General features: G+C 39.2%; 1 protein-coding gene across 2 annotated transcripts in view; it reads left to right on the top strand.

Annotated features, from left to right (window-relative positions):
* The window catches only part of LOC133562234 (RNA-binding motif, single-stranded-interacting protein 3-like), a 489,591-nt gene that overhangs the window by 446,311 nt on the left and 22,735 nt on the right, over positions 1 to 20,545 (top strand). For both annotated transcript variants that reach the window (XM_061916235.1, XM_061916236.1), the window contains exon 10: positions 5,206 to 5,256. In XM_061916235.1, the coding sequence (XP_061772219.1) occupies positions 5,206 to 5,256 (51 nt within the window). The remainder of the gene's footprint in view (positions 1 to 5,205; positions 5,257 to 20,545) is intronic.

Raw genomic sequence — 20,545 nt, 5'->3', positions numbered from 1 at the left:
TCTGACTGAGAGGGATTACCCAGGATGTGACAACATATTTCAACATATTGGTCTTGTTTTAGTGGCTGGGTGACGGCCAACTCGTTTTCATTAATTTAGCAATTAGATTATTTGGGCACAAAGTAAGCAAATGTGACCACAAATATGTCACCTGAAGCCAAAGCTATGATGAAAACAGTAGCTTAAAATTAGTTATGAACAATATTGATGGATAAAATTGGCTTTAATGTTTAAAGTGTAGGCCCTGCGATAAGATGGTGACTTGTCCATGGTGTACTCCGCCTTCCGCCTGATTGTAGCTGAGATAGGCACCATATGGGGCGGTACAGCTCGGTTGCTGGAGCGGCCGTGTCAGCAACTTGAGGGTTGCAGGTTCGATCCCCGCTTCCGCCATCTTAGTCAGTGCCGTTGTGTCCTTGGGCAAGACACTTTACCCACCTGCTCCCAGTGCCACCCACACTGGTTTAAATGTAAAAATTAGATATTGGGTTTCACTATGTAAAGCGCTTTGAGTCACTAGGGAAAAGCGCTATATAAATATAAATCACTTCACTTCACCAGCGCCCCCCACAACCCCAAAGACAATAAGCGGTAGAAATGGATGGATGGGTATAAAGTGTCCTGCCTTCGGCTGCCGCCCAGCTCACATTGCACCCGACCTCTATGGCCCCTGCTATGGGTGGTGAGCCCATTGGAGGGGGGACCCACGTTGCCTCTTCGGGCTGTGCCCGGCCGGGCCCCATGGGTACAGGCCCGGCCACCAGGCGCTCGCCATCGTGCCCCAAACTGTGGTCAAGTAGATACTACAAGTTACTGACTTTTTGTGCATGTGCAAATGGATCGGATAGCTCAGTAAATCCGTCAGTCACAATACACTGTGTACTTATAATGCATTCAAATTGTACTGAAAAGTCGGAATTTCTGAGTTTCGAGTCAGAAGTGTCAAATGGAATAACCCCTGAGGTTGGATTTCCTACTTGGAAAGTTGGAGAGTCTTCCGAGTTGGCTTTCAAAGATAGCAGCTTTGAGTGTAAACAATAATAGAAGCTTCTGTAAAGGTTGTTTTCTAACACTTCTGACTTGTTTGTGTCGCACTAAATCAGCCATAAACGTTGTATTGTCTGATATACTATATATATATATATATATATATATATATATATATATATATATATATATATGTATGTATGTATGTATGTATGTATGTATATCATTATTTACATGGAAATATTAGTGCAGTGCAAATTACCTTTTTTTCATGGGGTATACGTACTAGCAATGGTGTCTTTGTGTTCCCTTTTGATCCATCATATCATGGCTCACCGTGTAGAAACCACCGTACAGAAACTTAAGGGTTCGATTCTAGTTTCCACCAACCTGCTCACTGCCTTTGTGTCCTTTGGCAAGACACTGCACCCACCTTGCAACCCACACTGATATAAATGAGCCTACCACCAAGCTTCAATGTATGTGTTTCTCATTGTAGAACGCTTTGAGACAGTTGTGAAAAAGCGCCATATAACTATTGTTCATATCATTTCATCATGTACGTAGGTTGCGGAAGGACCCCGTATTTGTTCAGAAGTTCTTTATATTTAAACAAGGCAATCACAAAAATAGCTCTTCTAATCCACAATTATGGCTAACTTTTAGCTTTTCAGCCAATTTGTACGTATACAACTAAAAGTCATAACTATTGCTACTTTCAAATTATGAAAAAATGTTAGGCAAATATTGTATTTCCCAGAATGCTTTATTCTATTTAAGTATTCAAAATGGAACGCTTTTCGGTTTAATTTGAGTGTTTGTTAAGTATGATCAGTGTTCAAAGAGGCTGTTTTTAACTTTCTCATAGTTGCATTTTTCAAACCACAAAATATAACAAGAATACCACTGGCTCGCTTGTCTTGTCTTGTTGTTACGATGGGCCTGCTATACATTTAGTGATAGCTAAGGATCGCCAGCCAAATCGTTAACATTAGTAGACAACATACAAAGTTAGTTTGCATGTAAACATACTTAGTTAGATATAATGCTCTCTGGGCATTCATGTATGATGCAAACAGCCCCTCTAAGTCAAAACCTTTGTTGAATGTAACAAATGATTCCTGTTACTTGGTTGTTTTTAAAAGGCTTTAAAAATAAAGTTGGTTTGGTATGGTATGGCTTAAGAAATCCCTCTAAATTGAAGCAAATGTAATTAATTTCAAATGCAATTTAACATCCTTTGGGGGATCACACTCCTCAGCCTTCCCGGTAAGGTTTATTCAGGTGTACTGGAGAGGAGGCTACGCCGGATAGTTGAACCTCGGATTCAGGAGGAACAGTGTGGTTTTCGTCCTGGTCGTGGAACTGTGGACCAGCTCTATACTCTCGGCAGGGTTCTTGAGGGTGCATGGGAGTTTGCCCAACCAGTCTACATGTGCTTTGTGGACTTGGAGAAGGCATTCGACCGTGTCCCTCGGGAAGTCCTGTGGGGAGTGCTCAGAGAGTATGGGGTATCGGACTGTCTTATTATGGCAGTGACATGCACCTGGGGATAGGTTGATTGGCAATACTAAATTGGCCCTGGTGTGTGAATGTGAGTGTGAATGTTGTCTGTCTGTCTATCTGTGTTGGCCCTGCGATGAGGTGGCGATTTGTTCAGGGTGTATGCCGCCTACCGCCCAAATGCAGCTGAGGTAGGCTCCAGCACCCCCACCACCCCAAACAGGACAAGCGGTAAAAAATGGATGGATGGGATAGGTGTTACTTTGCACTCCAGAGCAAACTTAGAACAAAAAACTTCCCATTAATTCGTTTTAGTACAAAACATGCAACAAATTAAATTAAAGTTTGATTAAAAAATGTATTAAAAGAATAATTTCACATAATAAAAAAAAAAAGTGCAAAAGATTTTGCAATGGGGGGCCTCCGAATATAATTCTGCTTATGGTTCCAAATTAGCCAGGGGTAGGCCTGAGTACTTATCATAGCAACTAATCCATGTACTTCATTAAAGTTGTAGCATTAGTTAAAGAGGACATGAGCTTGGCATAGAAATAAAGCCGGCCTTTTTAGACATTTTTACAGGAAACATATTCCAAGCCCTTTCCTGCTATGTCCCTGTTAAGACTAATTCTCATTGCCCCCTGGCGCAGAGTGTTAGTGCTGGGCTGTTAAAGGGGAACATTATCACCAGACCTATGTAAGCGTCAATATATACCTTGATATTGCAGAAAAAAGACCATATGTTTTTTTAACCGATTTCCGAACTCTAAAAGGGTGAATTTGGCGATCTAAACGCCTTTCAATTGTTCGCTTTCTCAAACACATGACACACACAAGGCAAATTAGCTCTGTTAGTTTCCGTTTTTTCGACTGTTTTCCGTACCTTGGAGACACCATGCCTCGTCGGTGTGTTGTCGAAGGGTGTAACAACACGATCAGGGACGGATTCAAGTTGTCTTACGTGCAGTGTGCATCGATTAGCACGGCATGCTAATCGATGCTAACATGGCAGAAATGGCAAGAATGTGTGGATATCCTGCGACACTCAAAGCAGATGAATTTCGAACGATAAAGTCAACGAACTCACAAAGGTCAGTTTGGTTGATGTTATTGACTTATGTGCTAATCAAACATATTTGGTCGCGGCATGACTGCCAGCTAATCGATGCTAACATGCTATTTAGGCTAGCTGTATGTACATTTGTAGCTATATTTGCATCCAGCCTTTTCCTCCACCCACATTTAATGCCAAACAAACACTTACCAATCGATGGATTTAAGTGGCTCCAGTGGTCAAAAGATGCAATCGTTGGTTAGAAGGCGATCGCCAAATAGCTTCAATAGTTATTCGCTCAATAGATTCAGTTTCTTCTTCAATTTCGTTTTCGCTATCAGCCTCCACACTCCAACCATCCGTTTCAATACATGCGTAATCTGTTGAATCGCTTAAGCCGCTGAAATCTGAGTCTGAATCCGAGCTAATGTCGCTATATCTTGCTGTGCTATCCGTCATGTTTGTTTGTATTGGCGTCACTATGTGACGTCACAGGAAAATGGACGGTGGATCTACAGATAGCGAAAATCAGGCACTTAAAAGCCTTTTTTCGGGATATTCCATGATGGGTAAAATTTTGAAAAAAACTTCGAAAAATAAAATAAGCCTCTGGAAACTGATTTTTATTGGTTTTAACCCTTCTGAAATGTTGATAATGTTCCCTTTTAAACTCAACTAAGTACTTTTCAGCTCTCCTATGTTGGATGCTTTGGTTGCTCGGCCAAAATCCGCCAAATCAGTACCCATATGTGAATGATAGCAGTTCCTTTCAAAGTTGCTTCTATTAGAAATTTGATTTAGCCCTTGAGCCTTCCTTTCTCAAACTGATTTTTTTTTCTTTTTGAATATCAGTCATCCTTCGTGAAAAAATGCAACTCTCCACTCATTGATGAGAAAGTACATGATGACGCAAATAATAATCCAGCCAATGTTGACCCACGCCCCCATTAAAAGTGAAGTATTATTATACATATACAAAGCTATCTGGCCGATGTTTCAGCTCTCCACTACGTTTCGTAAACAGTGTTCACACAGAACCAAGACAGTCACATACTGTATGTAGTTTTATTTACAGTATACATCAGGAGTACAGTATATATTGCATGCAACAAAGATGTCCTCCCGGACATTTTACTTGTTATGTTATAGTTGGGAAGTAGACAGCTACAAGATGAAAGCGGTGATTTAAGTTTTAGACGGGCTTTGATGATGAAACCTGCAGTGTGAAACAGTAATTATTAGACTGTATGGCTCTCTGTGGTCTCCATATCCTCCTGTAATTACAACATAGCGCAGTGGACCCTCGGTTGCAGCTGTAGTATTCTTCAAGACACACTGCCGCAGGGACTGAGGCTCTGCAATGTGTCTGTGGAGGCTCGGGTTAATGATTCATTTTCTCTCCTTATTTTTTTTTCTTCTTTGGTCATTTTCTCTCCCTTCCTGTCCTTCCAATTGCCCCTTTTTATTTCCCCCTTCCACCATTTCTACCCACACACAATGATCATCTGTGTGACACCCTCCACTCACCCCCCATCTGTATCCTCCTTACATCCCCTCCTTCTTTCTTGGCGTTTTCATCCAACAGCCCACCTCAAAAAGTGTAGTGTGTCCGTATTGCCATCACTTAGTCCTTAATCTTTATTTTTGTCATCCATCCACAGGTCCAGAGTACATCTTGGATGCCACATCAACAGTATGTTATGCAACCTACAGTAAGTGCATCTTTTATTATTATTTTGTTAATTATGTTATAGATAGATAGATGGATGGATAGATAGATAGTACTTTATTGATTCCTTCAGGAGAGTTCCCTCAGGAAAATTAAAATTTCCGCAGCAGTGAATTGAGATCAAATTTAAAAAGTAAATAATAACTAATGGGGGAGTATGTTATTGTTTTGCTTAATACTATAATCATTTATAATGCATAATTTGCATTATAAATGTTCTTTTCATACTGCACATTTTTCAAGGTCAACAAGACATTACTTTTTTGACAGCTCTGTAGAGTTTGTTAAATTGCATCCCAAACCACGAATGACATGGTATATTCATCAGACAAGAGGATAAAACATATGTCTTTAAGATTACTGCTAAATATGACAGACAAAAAGATGTTGCCCTAAGGCTGGCTTCTTTGTTGAATCGGCCCACGTATGACCTCTGTATATCGGCTTGAAGGACTCAACGTTGCTGAGTCTTGAGATATGTAACATAGGTCTACACGAGGGGAGTTAAACCTACGGCCCGCGGGCCTGACAGGTTTTACCCGGCTCCCGTGATGAGTTTGCCAAGTATTAAAATGAGCTGCATTTTTTTGGAATGAAAGAAACTGCGGTAATACTTTTGTATGGGGAACACATCTTCACCAGTAATTAATTGTTTATTAACATACAAATTTGTAACATATTGGCTCTTAATTAGTCATTATTAAGTAGTTATTAATGCCTTATTCTGCATGGCCTTATTATACAACCAGTAAGCCATTAACTAAGAGTCTTCCCTCAATAACCTCAGAATTATTGCTTATTATTAACCCTAACCCTAACCCTTATATGTTCCCCTAGTGTCCAAATAACGCAAAATTATTTGTTATTTTAATAAGCAACTAATTAATGGTGAATATGTTCCCCATACTAAAGTGTTACTGAAACTGCTGTTCTAAATGTGTCCACTGGATGTCACAATAGCAATTCTGTTAGGACTAGCAGGAGGTACAAAGTAAAGTGTGGCTGCGGCTACTCACCCTCGACCCAAATGAAACTTAAGACCTGCCGTTTTATATTTTCTGCTTCGAACACATCATTATTTGGCACCCTTGCGACCCCGTAAAATCTCTGTCAAAAACGAGAAAATTTGACCCTTTTGAATAGTTTTTACCTCTGTTTTTTATGGTTTGTTGACTTAGCACTGGATTGATACGTGGTCATGACAAGGGAGGTATTTGATACCTAGAAGAGTTATGGTAAATGGGTCATACTTGTATAGCGCTTTTCTACCTTCAAGGTACTCAAAACGCTTTACATGTGTGTTTTTTGTTCAATCCCAGAAAGACTGTGACTTGAAGTTTAATCCTAGTTTTCTAGATACACTGAGACAAAGTCTCAGCTCATTGTGTTTTTGAAACTGCACCAATTTCCTCAGAAATTTCTACAAACTTGAAGTGTTTTGTCCAGAGCATTATCTGTGAGTTTTACATTTTCAGAATGTGCTTGTTCTATTTTTGGACAAAGTAAAAAAAAAGAAAACAACCTGGAGTTGTCTTTATTTTTAAGTTATCATGCCTTGGTTTTACCATTCCGGCCCACTTGAGTATAGATTTTCCTCCATTAGGCCCCTGAGCTAAAATGAGTTTGACACCCCTGGTCTACGCCATGCTTGCTGGAAAAAGACTTTACAGACCTTTGCTAAGGCCAGATCTGATACATCACAACCATAAAAATAAGTGTTGTAACCAGGACCATCCCCTGGCATAAACACTCTATGCGTTTTTTAGGGCCACAACGATAAAGAGAGGGCCACATAAATGTGGCGACCGGTCACTTCAGTAGCTGATCATCAGCGTGGTCATCGTGCTCTGCAGGGACCTCATGTAACAAGCTGGCTTACACACAAAAACCTGCTGTACGCCCTTTTTACGGCAAAGTTGAGATGTATCAAAACTTGACGTTGACGTGGAAATGTGCGATGCCTCAAGGCAACTTCAAAGCATTTCTACAGTGTGGATGCTTTGGCAACACACATAATAGAATAGAATTGAAAAAAAGTACTATATAGATCATTGGGGGAAATTCAGCACCATAGTTCGCTCACAATAGACCAGGAGTCGGGAACCTTTTTGGCTGAGAGAGCCAAGAAGCCAAATATTTTAAAATGTATTTCCCTAAGAGCCATTTAATATATTTTTAACACTGTACACAACTAAACACGTGCATTTTTAAGTAAGACCAGCATTTCGAGAGTATAATAGGTCTCTTATTCTTTGTAATAACATTGCGTACACAAATAATAACATTGTTATTCTGAAGCTAACTGTGGAGGGGGCGTGGCCTGCGGGCCTGCAGCGAAGCGGGGTGTTGCCAGGACCGGCCTCAGTCAGCGTAGATGGCCCAGCTGGGCCTTGTTAGCTAATCACCTGTCGCTCTGTTATAAGCAGCAGCCAGGAAGAGAGACGGGGTTGGGGCTGGAGCCAGAGCGCGAGTGAGGACGAAAAAGAAAAAGACAATTGCTGGAAAGCAACTGAGAGACTTATTGAAAAATAAAACAATATTCTAACCCTAAAACAGGCTCTCATGTCGGTGCTCGGTGATCTGAAGAACCCCCAGGAGGGCAAGCCCCACACTAACCGATAATAAATAAATTACTTATTACCATTAACGCGACTTCTTGAACATAAAAAAGCATGAGAATAATTTATATTTTGAACGTTATTTTTAACACCGTGATTACAAGTGGAATTATTCAATTGTTATCGTGTTAAGCAATGTCAGCTCAGATTTATCCGAGAGCCAGATGCTGTCATCAAAAGAGCCACATCTGGCTCTAGAGCCATAGGTTCCCTACCCCTGCAATAGACAATAATAATAATAAATAATATAATATATATCATATATGAATAATATAAATATATTCTACTTATATTCTACATTTAAGTGATGCCGAGTAACCGTTCACAGATAAAAAGTGCCATCTTCAACACGTCAGACTGACTGATGTGCCAATCAGAGGCATATCAACAATTACACACCAGACCTTTATCATGATTTGCGTGTTAATAAGGGGGTGTGACCTGGGCATGCCGAACCACGCACAGAACCGCGGTCGATTTCAAGTAGATTACACTATAACAAAGAAATGTGCTTGGATTTGTGCGTCTCAACAGTTTCATACATCTGAATTTTTACTGGAGTAGGCCACTTTTTGGATTTGATCTTACGTCCATATTTATTAGGATAGCCACCCAACTCTTTGTACATGAGGCCCCAGGTGTTTGGTTGTTCTACTCTGATGGACTGACTTACCTCAGGAACACAATCATACTTTGTTTCTGCTGAACTTTTCTTCAGCGGCGATTCAGCATGTATGAATTTGTTGCGTCCGCATCCATTCAAAAGCCCATAGAGATAATTGCTAATTTCGCAATGCTCGGAACACTGTCATCATGGCAGATTTACAACTGTATTTCTAAAACGACCTTGCTATTCAAGTTTATATTAGAGCTCAACTATTGTGTCAGGAAGATTCTATTACGTTACTCACTAGACTGCTGTCCGCTATATTACCAGCCGTGTCATACGGGTAATATTAAAGACCGACAGGAGTGATTACAGGTAGTCAGTTTATGCTGTGTTGTCATTGGCAAGTAGTTCACCATGACACCAAAGTGGCACCAATTTGTACTGCGTAATAATGAAGCTTCAAAACAAGCAACAGAGGAAAACACATTTATTTACGCAGGTGAGAGAACATATTAAAAAATAGTGCCCGGACGTCGAGCTGGGCAATATGGGAAAAAAACATAACAAAATATTGTTTACATATCAGTCGATATCTATATGGATCACGATATAAATCAAATCACTACTTGTGTCATGTTAAAATGTTAGATTGCTAGTAAGAAGACATCAGATTATTTTTGATCGGAATATATATTTTTTGTTAGGGGTTGAACATGACAGAACTGCTTCTGATGACATGCTCCGTGTATTGTAGGGAAGGGATTTTTAAGGCCCAATCCCGATGTGGATCTTGCGTGAGGGGAGAAAGGGGGTTATTCATTTTGCAATGCAGTCTTCCAACTGTACAGTATGTTACTCTGTAATACATACTGCCAATATTATTTTACCAATATCATTTTGCTCATATATTTAAAGGTCAATATGTATGTAATCATTATTAAAGCTATTGTTGTATATGTTACATGCACAAATGTTAAACTTTGAACATCACTATATTGATGCAAACATGATATACAGTATGTTGGGAAAGACACATCCGGATTTGCATGACGCCATTTCTCCATAGGTCACGTAATAGATGTTACACAAAGAAAAACATCGTCTGCTCTACACTACCAGACCTACTCAGTGGCCTAGTGCAGTGGTCCCCAACCACCAGGGGCCGTGGTCCGATTGGTAGCGGGCTGCAGAATAATTTTTTATTCATTTTTATTTCCTAAAAAAAAAAAAATATCTTTTTTTTTTTTTTATTAAATCAACATAAAAAACACAATATACACTTACAATTAGTGCACTAACCACAAAAACCTCCCTTTTTCAGGACAAAAATGTCCCTTTTTCCCGGGCCGCGGGACAAATTATTAAGCGTTGACCGGTCCGCGGATACAAAAAGGTTGGGGACCACTGGCCTAGTGGTTAGAGCAGGGGTAGGGAACCAATGGCTCTAGAGCCAGATGTGGGTCTTTTAATGACTACATCTGGCTCACAGAAAAATATTAGCTGACATTGCTTAACGCGATAATTATGAATAATTTCGCTGGTAATCACAGTGCTAAAAATAACGTGCATTTAAACCCATCCATCCGTTTTCTACCCCACCTGTTCAAGAAGTCGCATTAATGGTAAGAAGTATTTTATGTCACGATGCGGGGGGGGTCGCAGCTTGCTGCAGGGTCGTTCTCCCAGGAAGGCAGACGGACCACTCGGGACATGGCATTTGGGTAAAAACATGATTTAATTTAAACTAAAAAAAGATACAAACAAAAATCGCTCACAGTGGAGGCACAACTTGGGCTGAGGAACAAAGCTAACGCATAAACAGACTATGAACATAAATCAAACAAAACTTACTTGGCATGCATGAAGCACGAAACTATGGCAAGGCATGAAACAAGTCAGCACAGAGTAAGAAAAGATCACATTGACGCCAGGGCGACTGACTGGCAAAGACGGGCTTAAATACTGCCTCTGATTAGTGCTCGGGAAGCAGGTGAGCAGGCAAAATGAGTAACCAACGAAACCAGACAAGGGAGTGGAAAAAAAACAGGAACTTAAAGAGTCCAAATGACAAACAGCACATGGCCAAACAAAAACATGATCAACAGACATGACATTTAATTTATTATTGGTTAGCTTCAGGATAACATTGTTATTAAAAAGAATAAGAGACTTATTATACTCTAAAAATGTTGGTCTTTCTTAAAAATGCACACATTTAGTTGTATTCAGTGTTAAAAAAATATGATATGGCTCTCACGGAAATACATTTTGAAATATTTGGCTTTCATGGCTCTCTCAGCCAAATAGGTTCCCGACCCCTGGGTTAGAGTATCCGCCCTGAGATCGGTAGGTCGTGAGTTCAAATCCCGGCCGAGTCATACCAAAGACTATAAAACTGGGATCCATTACCTCCCTGCTTGGCACTCAGCATTAAGGGTTGGAATTTGGGGTTAAATCACCATAAATGATCCCCGGGCGCGTCACCGCTGCTGCCCACTGCTCCCCTCACCTCCCAGGGGGTGATCAAGGGTGATAGGTCAAATGCAGAGAATAATTTCGCCACATCTAGTATGTGTGTGACAATCATTGGTACTTTAACTTTTAACTTTAACTAAAAACAGGACAACATTTAAATGTACCATACCATTAACGTATTTCTTACATGTCTTTAAGTTTATTATGAACATTTTACACTTTTTGTTGGATATAATTTGTCCTAACTCCACTTTTCAAAGCCACTAACATCACACACTTCACTCGGCCAAGTCTGGTGACAGAGTAAGACCTCTTTTTCCCCTTGGCTACAGGATATGATCTTAGTACTGCGTGCAGCTGATTGCTGAAAAATAATGTAGTTGTCTTACGTCTTATAGAATGTGTGCAAATTAAAACTATCAAAATTTTCTCTTATTACTATCGAAGAAAAGGTATTTTGATAGGTATTTTGATATATATCATATATACTATATATATGTGTGTATATATATATATATATCAAAATGTATATATATATAGTGTGTGAATGTGAGTGAAAATGTTGTCTGTCTATCTGTGTTGGCCCTGCCTGGGTTCAAATCCAGGCTCGGGATCTTTCTGTGTGGAGTTTGCATGTTCTCCCTGTGAATGCGTTGGTTCCCTCCGGGTACTCCGGCTTCCTCCCACTTCCAAAGACATGCACCTGGGGATAGGTTGATTGGCAACACTAAATGGGCCCTAGTGTGTGAATGTGAGTGTGAATGTTGTCTGTCTATCTGTGTTGGCCCTGCGATGAGGTGGCGACTTGTCCAGGGTGTACCCCGCCTTCCGCCCGATTGTAGCTGAGATAGGCGCCAGCGCCCCCCGCGACACCAAACGGGAAAAAGCGGTAGAAAATGGATGGATGGATATATATATATATATATATATATATATATATATATATATATATATATATATATATATATATATATATATATATATATATATATATATATGTGTGTAGATATATATATATATATATATATATATGTGTGTAGATATATATATATATATATATATATATGTGTGTGTATGTATGTATGTATGTATATATATATATATATATATATATATATATATATATATATATATATATATATATTATATATATATATAAGATATCCTGTACACTTTCAATTTGACATTTTGAGAGGCACTGAGAGACTGTGTAAATTAGTATTTTGAATTGTAGATAATATGCTAAGGACTTTAAAGTAAATACTGCTTCAAATTATCATTGCAAACCTGTGCTGTATTTTCTTTGTGTTCTTGCTTCCAATTTGGACTTCCTCTGTCTGCCAAATTTAAACTAGAAACGGTCTGACACTAATTATGCCTGTAAAAGAAGAGGATGACTATCCTATTCTGTATGTTTCCCCACACATGTCCTGTCTTGTTATATGTCAGGTTGCTTGTCAGAACTTCCTAAGAGGAGATGAGCAAATGTAGGCATGTATAGGACAAACGAAACAAAAGCAATTGTGTGCGTTTGACAGGGAGAGGAGAGAAAATGGGAAGGAGTAGGCCAGGAGCAGGGGAAGGAAAGAAAAGAAGGGATTACAAAGCACAAATCAGCAACAAAGAGAGCAACTGCTGCAAAAGCATGTCTGGTCTGGTTCCGCAGCCTTGTATCGAAATCCCTGTTAGACAACAAAGGCGAAGGCCAGTCCTTGTATTTTCTGGATGTACACAAACTTGGCAAATTAAAGCTGCATCAGGGAGGGAGACTTAGAGAGTCTGCTGCTTAATTCTGTTCCTATAGTAGCAGAGTCTCTTCAGCAACAACAATGACTCAAAACATGAATTATTGCTGTAAGCTTATTGACTGATTTGGGTTAATACCCCTGAGCACACCTTGCTAACCACGGTCAACTATGGACCTGATCTATTGAATCTTTGCATGTATTAAAGCATGTGCAAACTGGATAGCACACGCAAAGCTGATCTACTAGGTCAGTGTTTTTCAACCACTGTGCGGCGGCACACAGGAAATTATTGTTGCACCTTTCCTGCTTCCGGCTCCCAGACCGTAGTCGAGGAGCGCAGGGGAGACACACCTCCAGGGCCGGTGTATTCTGGGGGGCTACACCCTTTACTTTACCAGGCAGTGGGTCTCCACAGCTCCGGACTACAGTGTAAATGACGAGTCCGGCAATTATTTGCAAATGGTGGTTTTATTGAGGTCTTGCACAGCCAATCCAACAAAACACTAGCCAATGCCTGCACTCACGCTACCGCTCGCTCACCTCTCTTGCCCACACACTCACTGACGTCACTCACCTCACATACTGTCACATATTAAAAGGCCACACACACATACGATACTTTCATAACACTGTGCAACTTCACCTAATTGGTCCAAAAAATAGTTTTTTCAAATCAATGATTATAATCTGCTTAGTTTTTGTGCTGTGTAAAACTCGGCAGGGTAACTACGTAATACTAACCTATGTCAGTAGCTGGCAGCAGCTAGTTAATTGCTTTGTAAAAGTCAGAATGTGTCGGGTGAGACGAGGATTGTTTGTTGTGATCCCTATATGCAGACCACAACAGGAGGCAGCATGCAGGTAAAAAGGTATGTAAAGCTTAAACCAAAAATGAACGAAAGGGAAAGGAAAAGGCAATGGCTTTGCAAAACAAAAGTAAAACTGAAGTGGCTACAAAGTAAACAGAAACAGAATGCTGGACGACAGCAAAAACTTACGGCGTCCACAATGTAGATCCGTACATGACATGACAATCAAAAATGTTCACACGAAGAAGGATTGCAACAATGTAAATAGCTTTGCTTGCTAACACAAAGCAGGTGCGCGGAATAGCGCTCAAAGGAAGACATGAAACTGCTACAGGAAAACACCAACAAAACAGTAAGGGCCACCAAAATAAGAGTGCAAGACAAGAACTTAAGCACTACACACAGGAAAACACCAACAAACTCAAAATAAGGCACGACGACCTGGTGGAGTTTAATTTTTTTTAATGTTTTCTGCAGGTGGTGTGCCTCCGGATTTAAAAAAAAAAAATGTACCTTGCCTCAAAAAAAGTTGAAAAACACTGTACAAGTTTATGTCTTTTAAGTAACCAAAATGGAGTGTCCATTCCATTTAGCTTGTCTGTCTTCATAAACATGTAGAATATATGCTGATAGTCAGAATGTCCTCGACAAAATGCAAATATATTCATTCGGCACGCCCAGTGTGATTTATCAAGGCTAAAACTGTTCTGTGGTCGCTGTTTTGCTTTTATATTTAGTATATCTATAAAGGACTGCTGCCCACTGCACCCCTCACCTCTCAGGAGGGGATCAAGGGTGATGGGTCAAATGCAGAGAATCATTTCGCCACACCTAGTGTGTGTGTGAGACAATCATTGGTACTTTATCTTAAACATGCAATACTGGCAGTAGTGCAGATGTAGCTGTAAGAAAGGAGAAAGTTGCGCTGCGTCCTATGTATGCTTGTCAACATACATGGACTGTCAAAAATACAAATATTAGATATATTGTCTGTTCAAACAATATCATATTAGAATTTTGTAGCAGCTGGATAATCAAAGCTGGGGTGCCAAAGTTATATTATTTAACTAAAAAAATCAATCAATCAATGTTTAATTATAAAGCCCTAAATCACAAGTGTCTCAAAGGGCTGCATAAGCCACAGTGACGTCCTTGGGTCAGAGCCCACATAAGAGCAAGGAAAAACTCACAACCCAGTGGGATATCAATGTGAATGACTATGAGAAACCTTGGAGAGGACCGTAGATGTGGGTGACCCCCCCAACCCCCACCCATGCCCTCTCTCTTTAGGGGAGACCGGATGCAATGGACCTTGAGTGGACGTACAAACGTAACATAATATTGTGAAAGTCCAGTCCATAGTAGATCTAAAATAATAGTGACAGTCCAGTCCATAGTGAGGCCAACAAGAGACCATCCTGAGCTTAGACGGGTCAGCAGCGCAGAGATGTCCCCAACCGATGCACAGGCGAGCAATCCACCCCGGGGCCCGACTCTTGACAGCCAGCACTTCATCCAGGGCTTCATCCATGGCCACCGGACCTGTGCCACCCCCCTACCCCCCTCCACAAGGGAGGGTGGGGCAGAGGAGAAAAGAAAAGAAAATAAATTACAGATTAACTGGTCTAAAAAGGGGGTCTATTTAAAATAAGTTTTAAGATGGGACTTAAATGCTTCTACTGAGGTAGCATCTCTAACTGTTACTGGGAGGGCATTCCAGAGTACTGGAGCCCGAATAGAAAACACTCTATAGCCCGCAGACTTTTTGTGAGCTCTTGGAATCACTAAGTCGGAGTTCTTTGAACGCAGATTTCTTGCCAGGACATATGCTAAAATACAATTGGCAAGATAGGATGGAGCTTGACCGTGTAGTATTTTATACGTAAGTTGTCAGGACTTTGACTTGGATTAGTTTTGCTTCTTCGACGCAGAGAACATTTGGAATAAGGCGTGAATGTGAATACATGATTAAGTTATTTACAAACTAAATACAAAAAGGCAAAACAAAGGACGCGCTCAGTGGCGGATAATAATCTATACTAAACTCCAAACAAAACAGCACAATGGCATGACTATATAAAAATAAATAAAATATACTATCAATGGTATAAAACAAAACAAAAAACTTGCACAGAGGCATAAATATAAACAAGATCTTACGTGGCGCGGTCAAATCAATAATCAGCGTGGCAAGGCAAGGTAGGTGCGTGGTCATCAGGGTTCAATACAAAGTCCGGTAGGTAAAGCAAGTAGACAAGCAAAGTTCCCAGGACGAGGACCGAAACAGAATGGTATAAATAACGACTGTGATGATGATTACTAACAGGCGTGAGGCTGAGGACAGGGGCGTGACTTGGAGACCAGGGGGAAACTAATGAGTAACTATGGAAACAAAACCAAGAAGTGCAAAACTGGAAACAAGAGTCCAAAAAAAAACATAAACATGATCAAAGATAAAACTGATTTACAGGCATGACATAAGTAGTAAAACTTTAAAGTCACATCTTAAGTGCACAGGAAGCCAGTGCAGGTGAGCCAGTATAGCCGTAATGTGATCAAACTTTCTTGTTCTTGTCAAAAGTCTAGCAGCCGCATTTTGTACCAACTGTAATCTTTTAATGCTAGACATTGATACGTTACAGTAATTGAGAGGAGAGTGAACAAACGCATGAATAATAATCTCAGCGTTACTAGTGGACAAAATGGAACAGATGTTTGCGATATTACGGAGATAAAAGAAGGCCGTTTTAGTAACACTCTTAATGTGTGACTCAAACAAGAGAGTTTGGTCAAAAGTAATACCCAGATTCTTTACCGAGTCGCCTTGTGTAATTGTTTGGTTGTAAAATGTTAAGGTGGTATTAATAAATAGGTAGCAGGACCGATAATTATATTATATATTAGCATCATAAAGTATATCGTAACAGTAATAATTTCTGTAAAAATCGTACGTCTACGTGCTGTACGTGCCTTAGTATCAAGTGTTTTAGTAAAAAAAAAAAAAAAAAAAAAAAAAACTGAAAAAAATAATTTGTCTTCCTGGCGGTCAACCCCTCCAGGTCCAATCCCAGGATTTAGAGCAATGTATCCTTTTTGCGTGGAGACGTGTGTTACATATAGTTTGCTTCTCTGTTTATTGTAAGTCGAGATACTTTGTGTTTTTTTGCATTTGGATTTGCAAAATATTTGTACAACATATGGTAATATTACAGCATAGCAACATCATAAGTGAATATTTCATAATTAGAGTAAAAAACACGTACCTGTGACGAGGACATTTATTTCCTGCAGCAAAACACAAATAAGGGGATCATTCGATGCAACTACATACTGTCAGCAACCTATGCGTGCGCACGTACAGCTCTCGTGCACGATTGTGTGCACTTCCAGAGCGGAGGAGACTGGAAGGGACTATCAGTGTGGTGCGCAGAGTGGGGGGGGGGGAAGATTTACAGTTGGAATTTTGCCTCATGACACTAGATTCAAGTACCCCAGCTTTAATGCCTGATTAAAACGGATTCAATTGATACGTTTTGCTGACAACTGACGTTTTATTTTTAATGACATTTTTTTTTCATATATATGAAAATTACTTCTTGTAATATCTTGCACCTGAAGCGCACACTTGCATTCAGTGCCAGGGTGCACCTTTGACGCATTTAAAAAGTGGGTTCCATTGTAGATGCACTAAAGCAGGGGTCACCAACGCGGTGCCAGCGGGCACCAGGTAGCCCGTAAGGACCAGATGAGTAGCCCGCTGGCCTGTTCTAAAGATAGCTCAAATAGCAGCACTTACCAGTGAGCTGCCTCTATTTTTTTATTTTATTTATTTACTAGCAAGCTGGTCTCGCTTTGCTCGACATTTTTAATTCTAAGAGAGACAAAACTTAAATAGAATTTGAAAATCCAAGAAAATATTTTAAAGACTTGGTCTTCACTTGTTTGAATAAATTCATTTATTTTTTTACTTTGCTTCTCATAACTTTAAGAAAGACAATTTTAGAGAAAAAATACAACCTTAAAAATGATTTTAGGATTTTTAAACACATATAGCTTTTTATCTTTTAAATTCCTTCCTGTTTTTTCCTGAGAATTTAAATCAAAGTTTTTGTCTTCATTTTTTTCGGTTGAATTTTGAATTTTAAGAGTCAAAATTGAAGATAAACTGTTTCAAAATTAAATGTTCATTTTTTTTCGTGTTTTCTCCTCTTTTAAACCATTCAATTAAGTGTTTTTTTCATCATGTATTCTGTACAAAAAACCTTCCGTAAAAGGAAAACAAATGTACGACGAATGACAGACAGAACTACCCATTCTTTTATACATATAGATTTATTTATTAAAGGTAAATTCTGGCAATTTAAGTGTGTATCAAACTGGTAGCCCTTCGCATTAATCAGTACCCAAGAACTAGCTCTTCATTTGAAAAAGGTTGGTGACCCTTGCACTAAAGGAAGACTTCTAAATTGCCCATAAAAAGTGGTACATGTCTATTGCATGTTTTAAAACATAGCAAAACACCACAGGTAGGAGCATGATAGCATGTAAGTGCAGTAAAAGAGTGTTTCCGTGGTGACAGCAGGTAGTAAACTTAAATAAGGCGGTATGCATCAGTTATAAATTGTACATGCAGTCTTAGAAGATCAAACACAACACGTCCACTAATATTACACACAATTTAATAATTTACGCAAGCTGTTTAGGTTTGGTATTTGGAACTTAGTAGACAAGAACCTATGTGTTGTAAGGTTTTTATTTCATGCAATAACAAAACTGAAAAAGGTATTCAGTGCATGCATTTTAGGAATATTATTGGGGTCAATAAAAAGGACAGAAATGTAACATTTACATTTTAGAAGTGTGAGGGAGGGGTACAACTGGCTTGTGTACAGGGGGTATGTATGACTTGAAGGGATTAGATGTTTAAGAGTAATATGAATTGGATACAAATTATTCAATAATGGAATTTTTAACGTAATAACAAAATCAACAGAATGAAACAAATCACTACATTGATGGTAGAGTGGCCCCCGAGCATCTTGAATCCAGCTTCCGCCATCCGAGACAATTCACCTACTTTTCACCAAGTACCGCTAACACTGGTGTTTGAATGTGTAAAAATGTTTGGTGGGCAGCTGTGGCTACAAATGAAGCTTACCACTAGCATGGTATGAATGAATGATGGGTTCTCAGTGCTCTCTGCAAAGCGCTTTGAGTGTCTAAAAGTGCTATATAAATCCATCCATCCATCCATCCATCCATTTTCTACTACTTATATCCAATCCATTATCATTATTTGTATTATTATTATTATTAATAGTGTATGTCCTGGTTGGGAATCGAACCATCTAACTGATGATTGGTCAGCTGCTGCATGCTGTCAATCATTTCACACATTGGCAAGAATGAATCCCCACTCAATGAGCTCGTGGGGGGTCTCAAAAGACCCGTTTCCGCAGTAAGCTAGTGTTTGAATTGTCTCCATTTAATAGTGTAACATTATTTTTGGATGTGTCAGGCTCAAACACTGATGACATCTATTAATCAGACAAGAAGCAAGGAATAATGCTGAGACAGAGTTAAATAGAGCTCATGAGGAGACGTGTTTTGGCTGTACTCTAGTTACAGATCCAAACTATGTTCTAAAAAAAAAGCCCGCGCGCCTCCTCTATTTATTAGGAAAGTCCCTATTACATCACTGTCGTTAAGGGAAGGGGGTAGACTCGACAACTTCACGTAGACATAATATATGATTATAGAATAAATAAAAAGTAGGTGACGCAGGTCATATCGCCGTATATCTGCTCTGTCTGCGTCACGGTGGTGTTTGGCCTTGGCCATCAGCAGACCGAGTACTGGTGGCATCACCAAGTCTGCTTTGTCTGGTCCCGGTACCCAATGTTCGGCCTTGGCAGTCAGCAGGCCGAGTCTGGACAAAATACTGATGAATAGAGGCTAGCAATCTCTTTAATTGCTAGCTCGGCACAAATACAGAAATACCACTTCAACACAAATTGACAATACCTTATAGCAGGGGTCACCAACTTTTTTTGAAACTAAGAGCTACTTCTTGGGTATTGATTAATGCGAAGGGCTACCAGTTTGATACACACTTAAATAAATTGCCAGAAATAGCCAATTTGCTCAATTTACCTTTAATAAATACATCTATTTATATATATATATATATATATATATATATATATATATATACGTATATATATATATATATATATATATATATATAAAATGGGTATTTCTGTCTGTCATTATGTCGTACATTTTTTTTCCTCTTACGGAAGGTTTTTTGTAGGGAATAAATGATGAAAAAACATTTAATTGAACGGTTTAAAAAGAGAACAAAACACGAAAAAAAAAGAAAATTACATTTTGAAACATAGTTCATCTTCAATATCGACTCTTTCAGATTCAAAATTCAACCGAAAAAAAGAAGAGGAAAAACGAGCTAATTTTTTATCTTTTTGAAAAAATTAAAAAAAGAATTTATGGAACATCATTAGTAATTTTTCCTGATTAAGATTAATTTTACAATGTTGATTAAATATTTTAAATAGGTTAAAATCCAATCTGCACTTTGTTAGAATATATAACAAATTGGACCAAGCTATATTTCTAACAAAGACAAATCATTATTTCTTCTAGATTTTCCCGAATTTTTTTTTAAAAGAAATTCAAAAGACTTTGAAATAAGATTTAAATTTGATTCTACAGATTTTCTAGATTTGCCAGAATAATTTTTTTGAATTTTAATCATAAGTTTGAAGAAATATTTCACAAATATTCTTTGGTGAAAAAACAGAAGCTAAAATGAAGAATTAAATTAAAGTGTGTGAATGTGAATGTGAGTGTGAATGTTGTCTGTCTATCTGTGTTGGCCCTGCGATGAGGTGGCGACTTGCCCAGGGTGTACCCCGCCTTCCGCACGATTGTAGCTGAGATAGGCGCCAGCACCCCCCGCGACCCCAAAAGGGAATAAGCGGTAGAAAGTGGA

Source organism: Nerophis ophidion, linkage group LG11, assembly GCF_033978795.1.
Source record: "Nerophis ophidion isolate RoL-2023_Sa linkage group LG11, RoL_Noph_v1.0, whole genome shotgun sequence".
NCBI classification, from domain to species: Eukaryota; Metazoa; Chordata; class Actinopteri; order Syngnathiformes; family Syngnathidae; genus Nerophis; species Nerophis ophidion.
The sequence above is the reverse complement of the archived record's forward strand: the minus strand, read 5'-3'. Positions and strand labels throughout refer to the sequence as shown.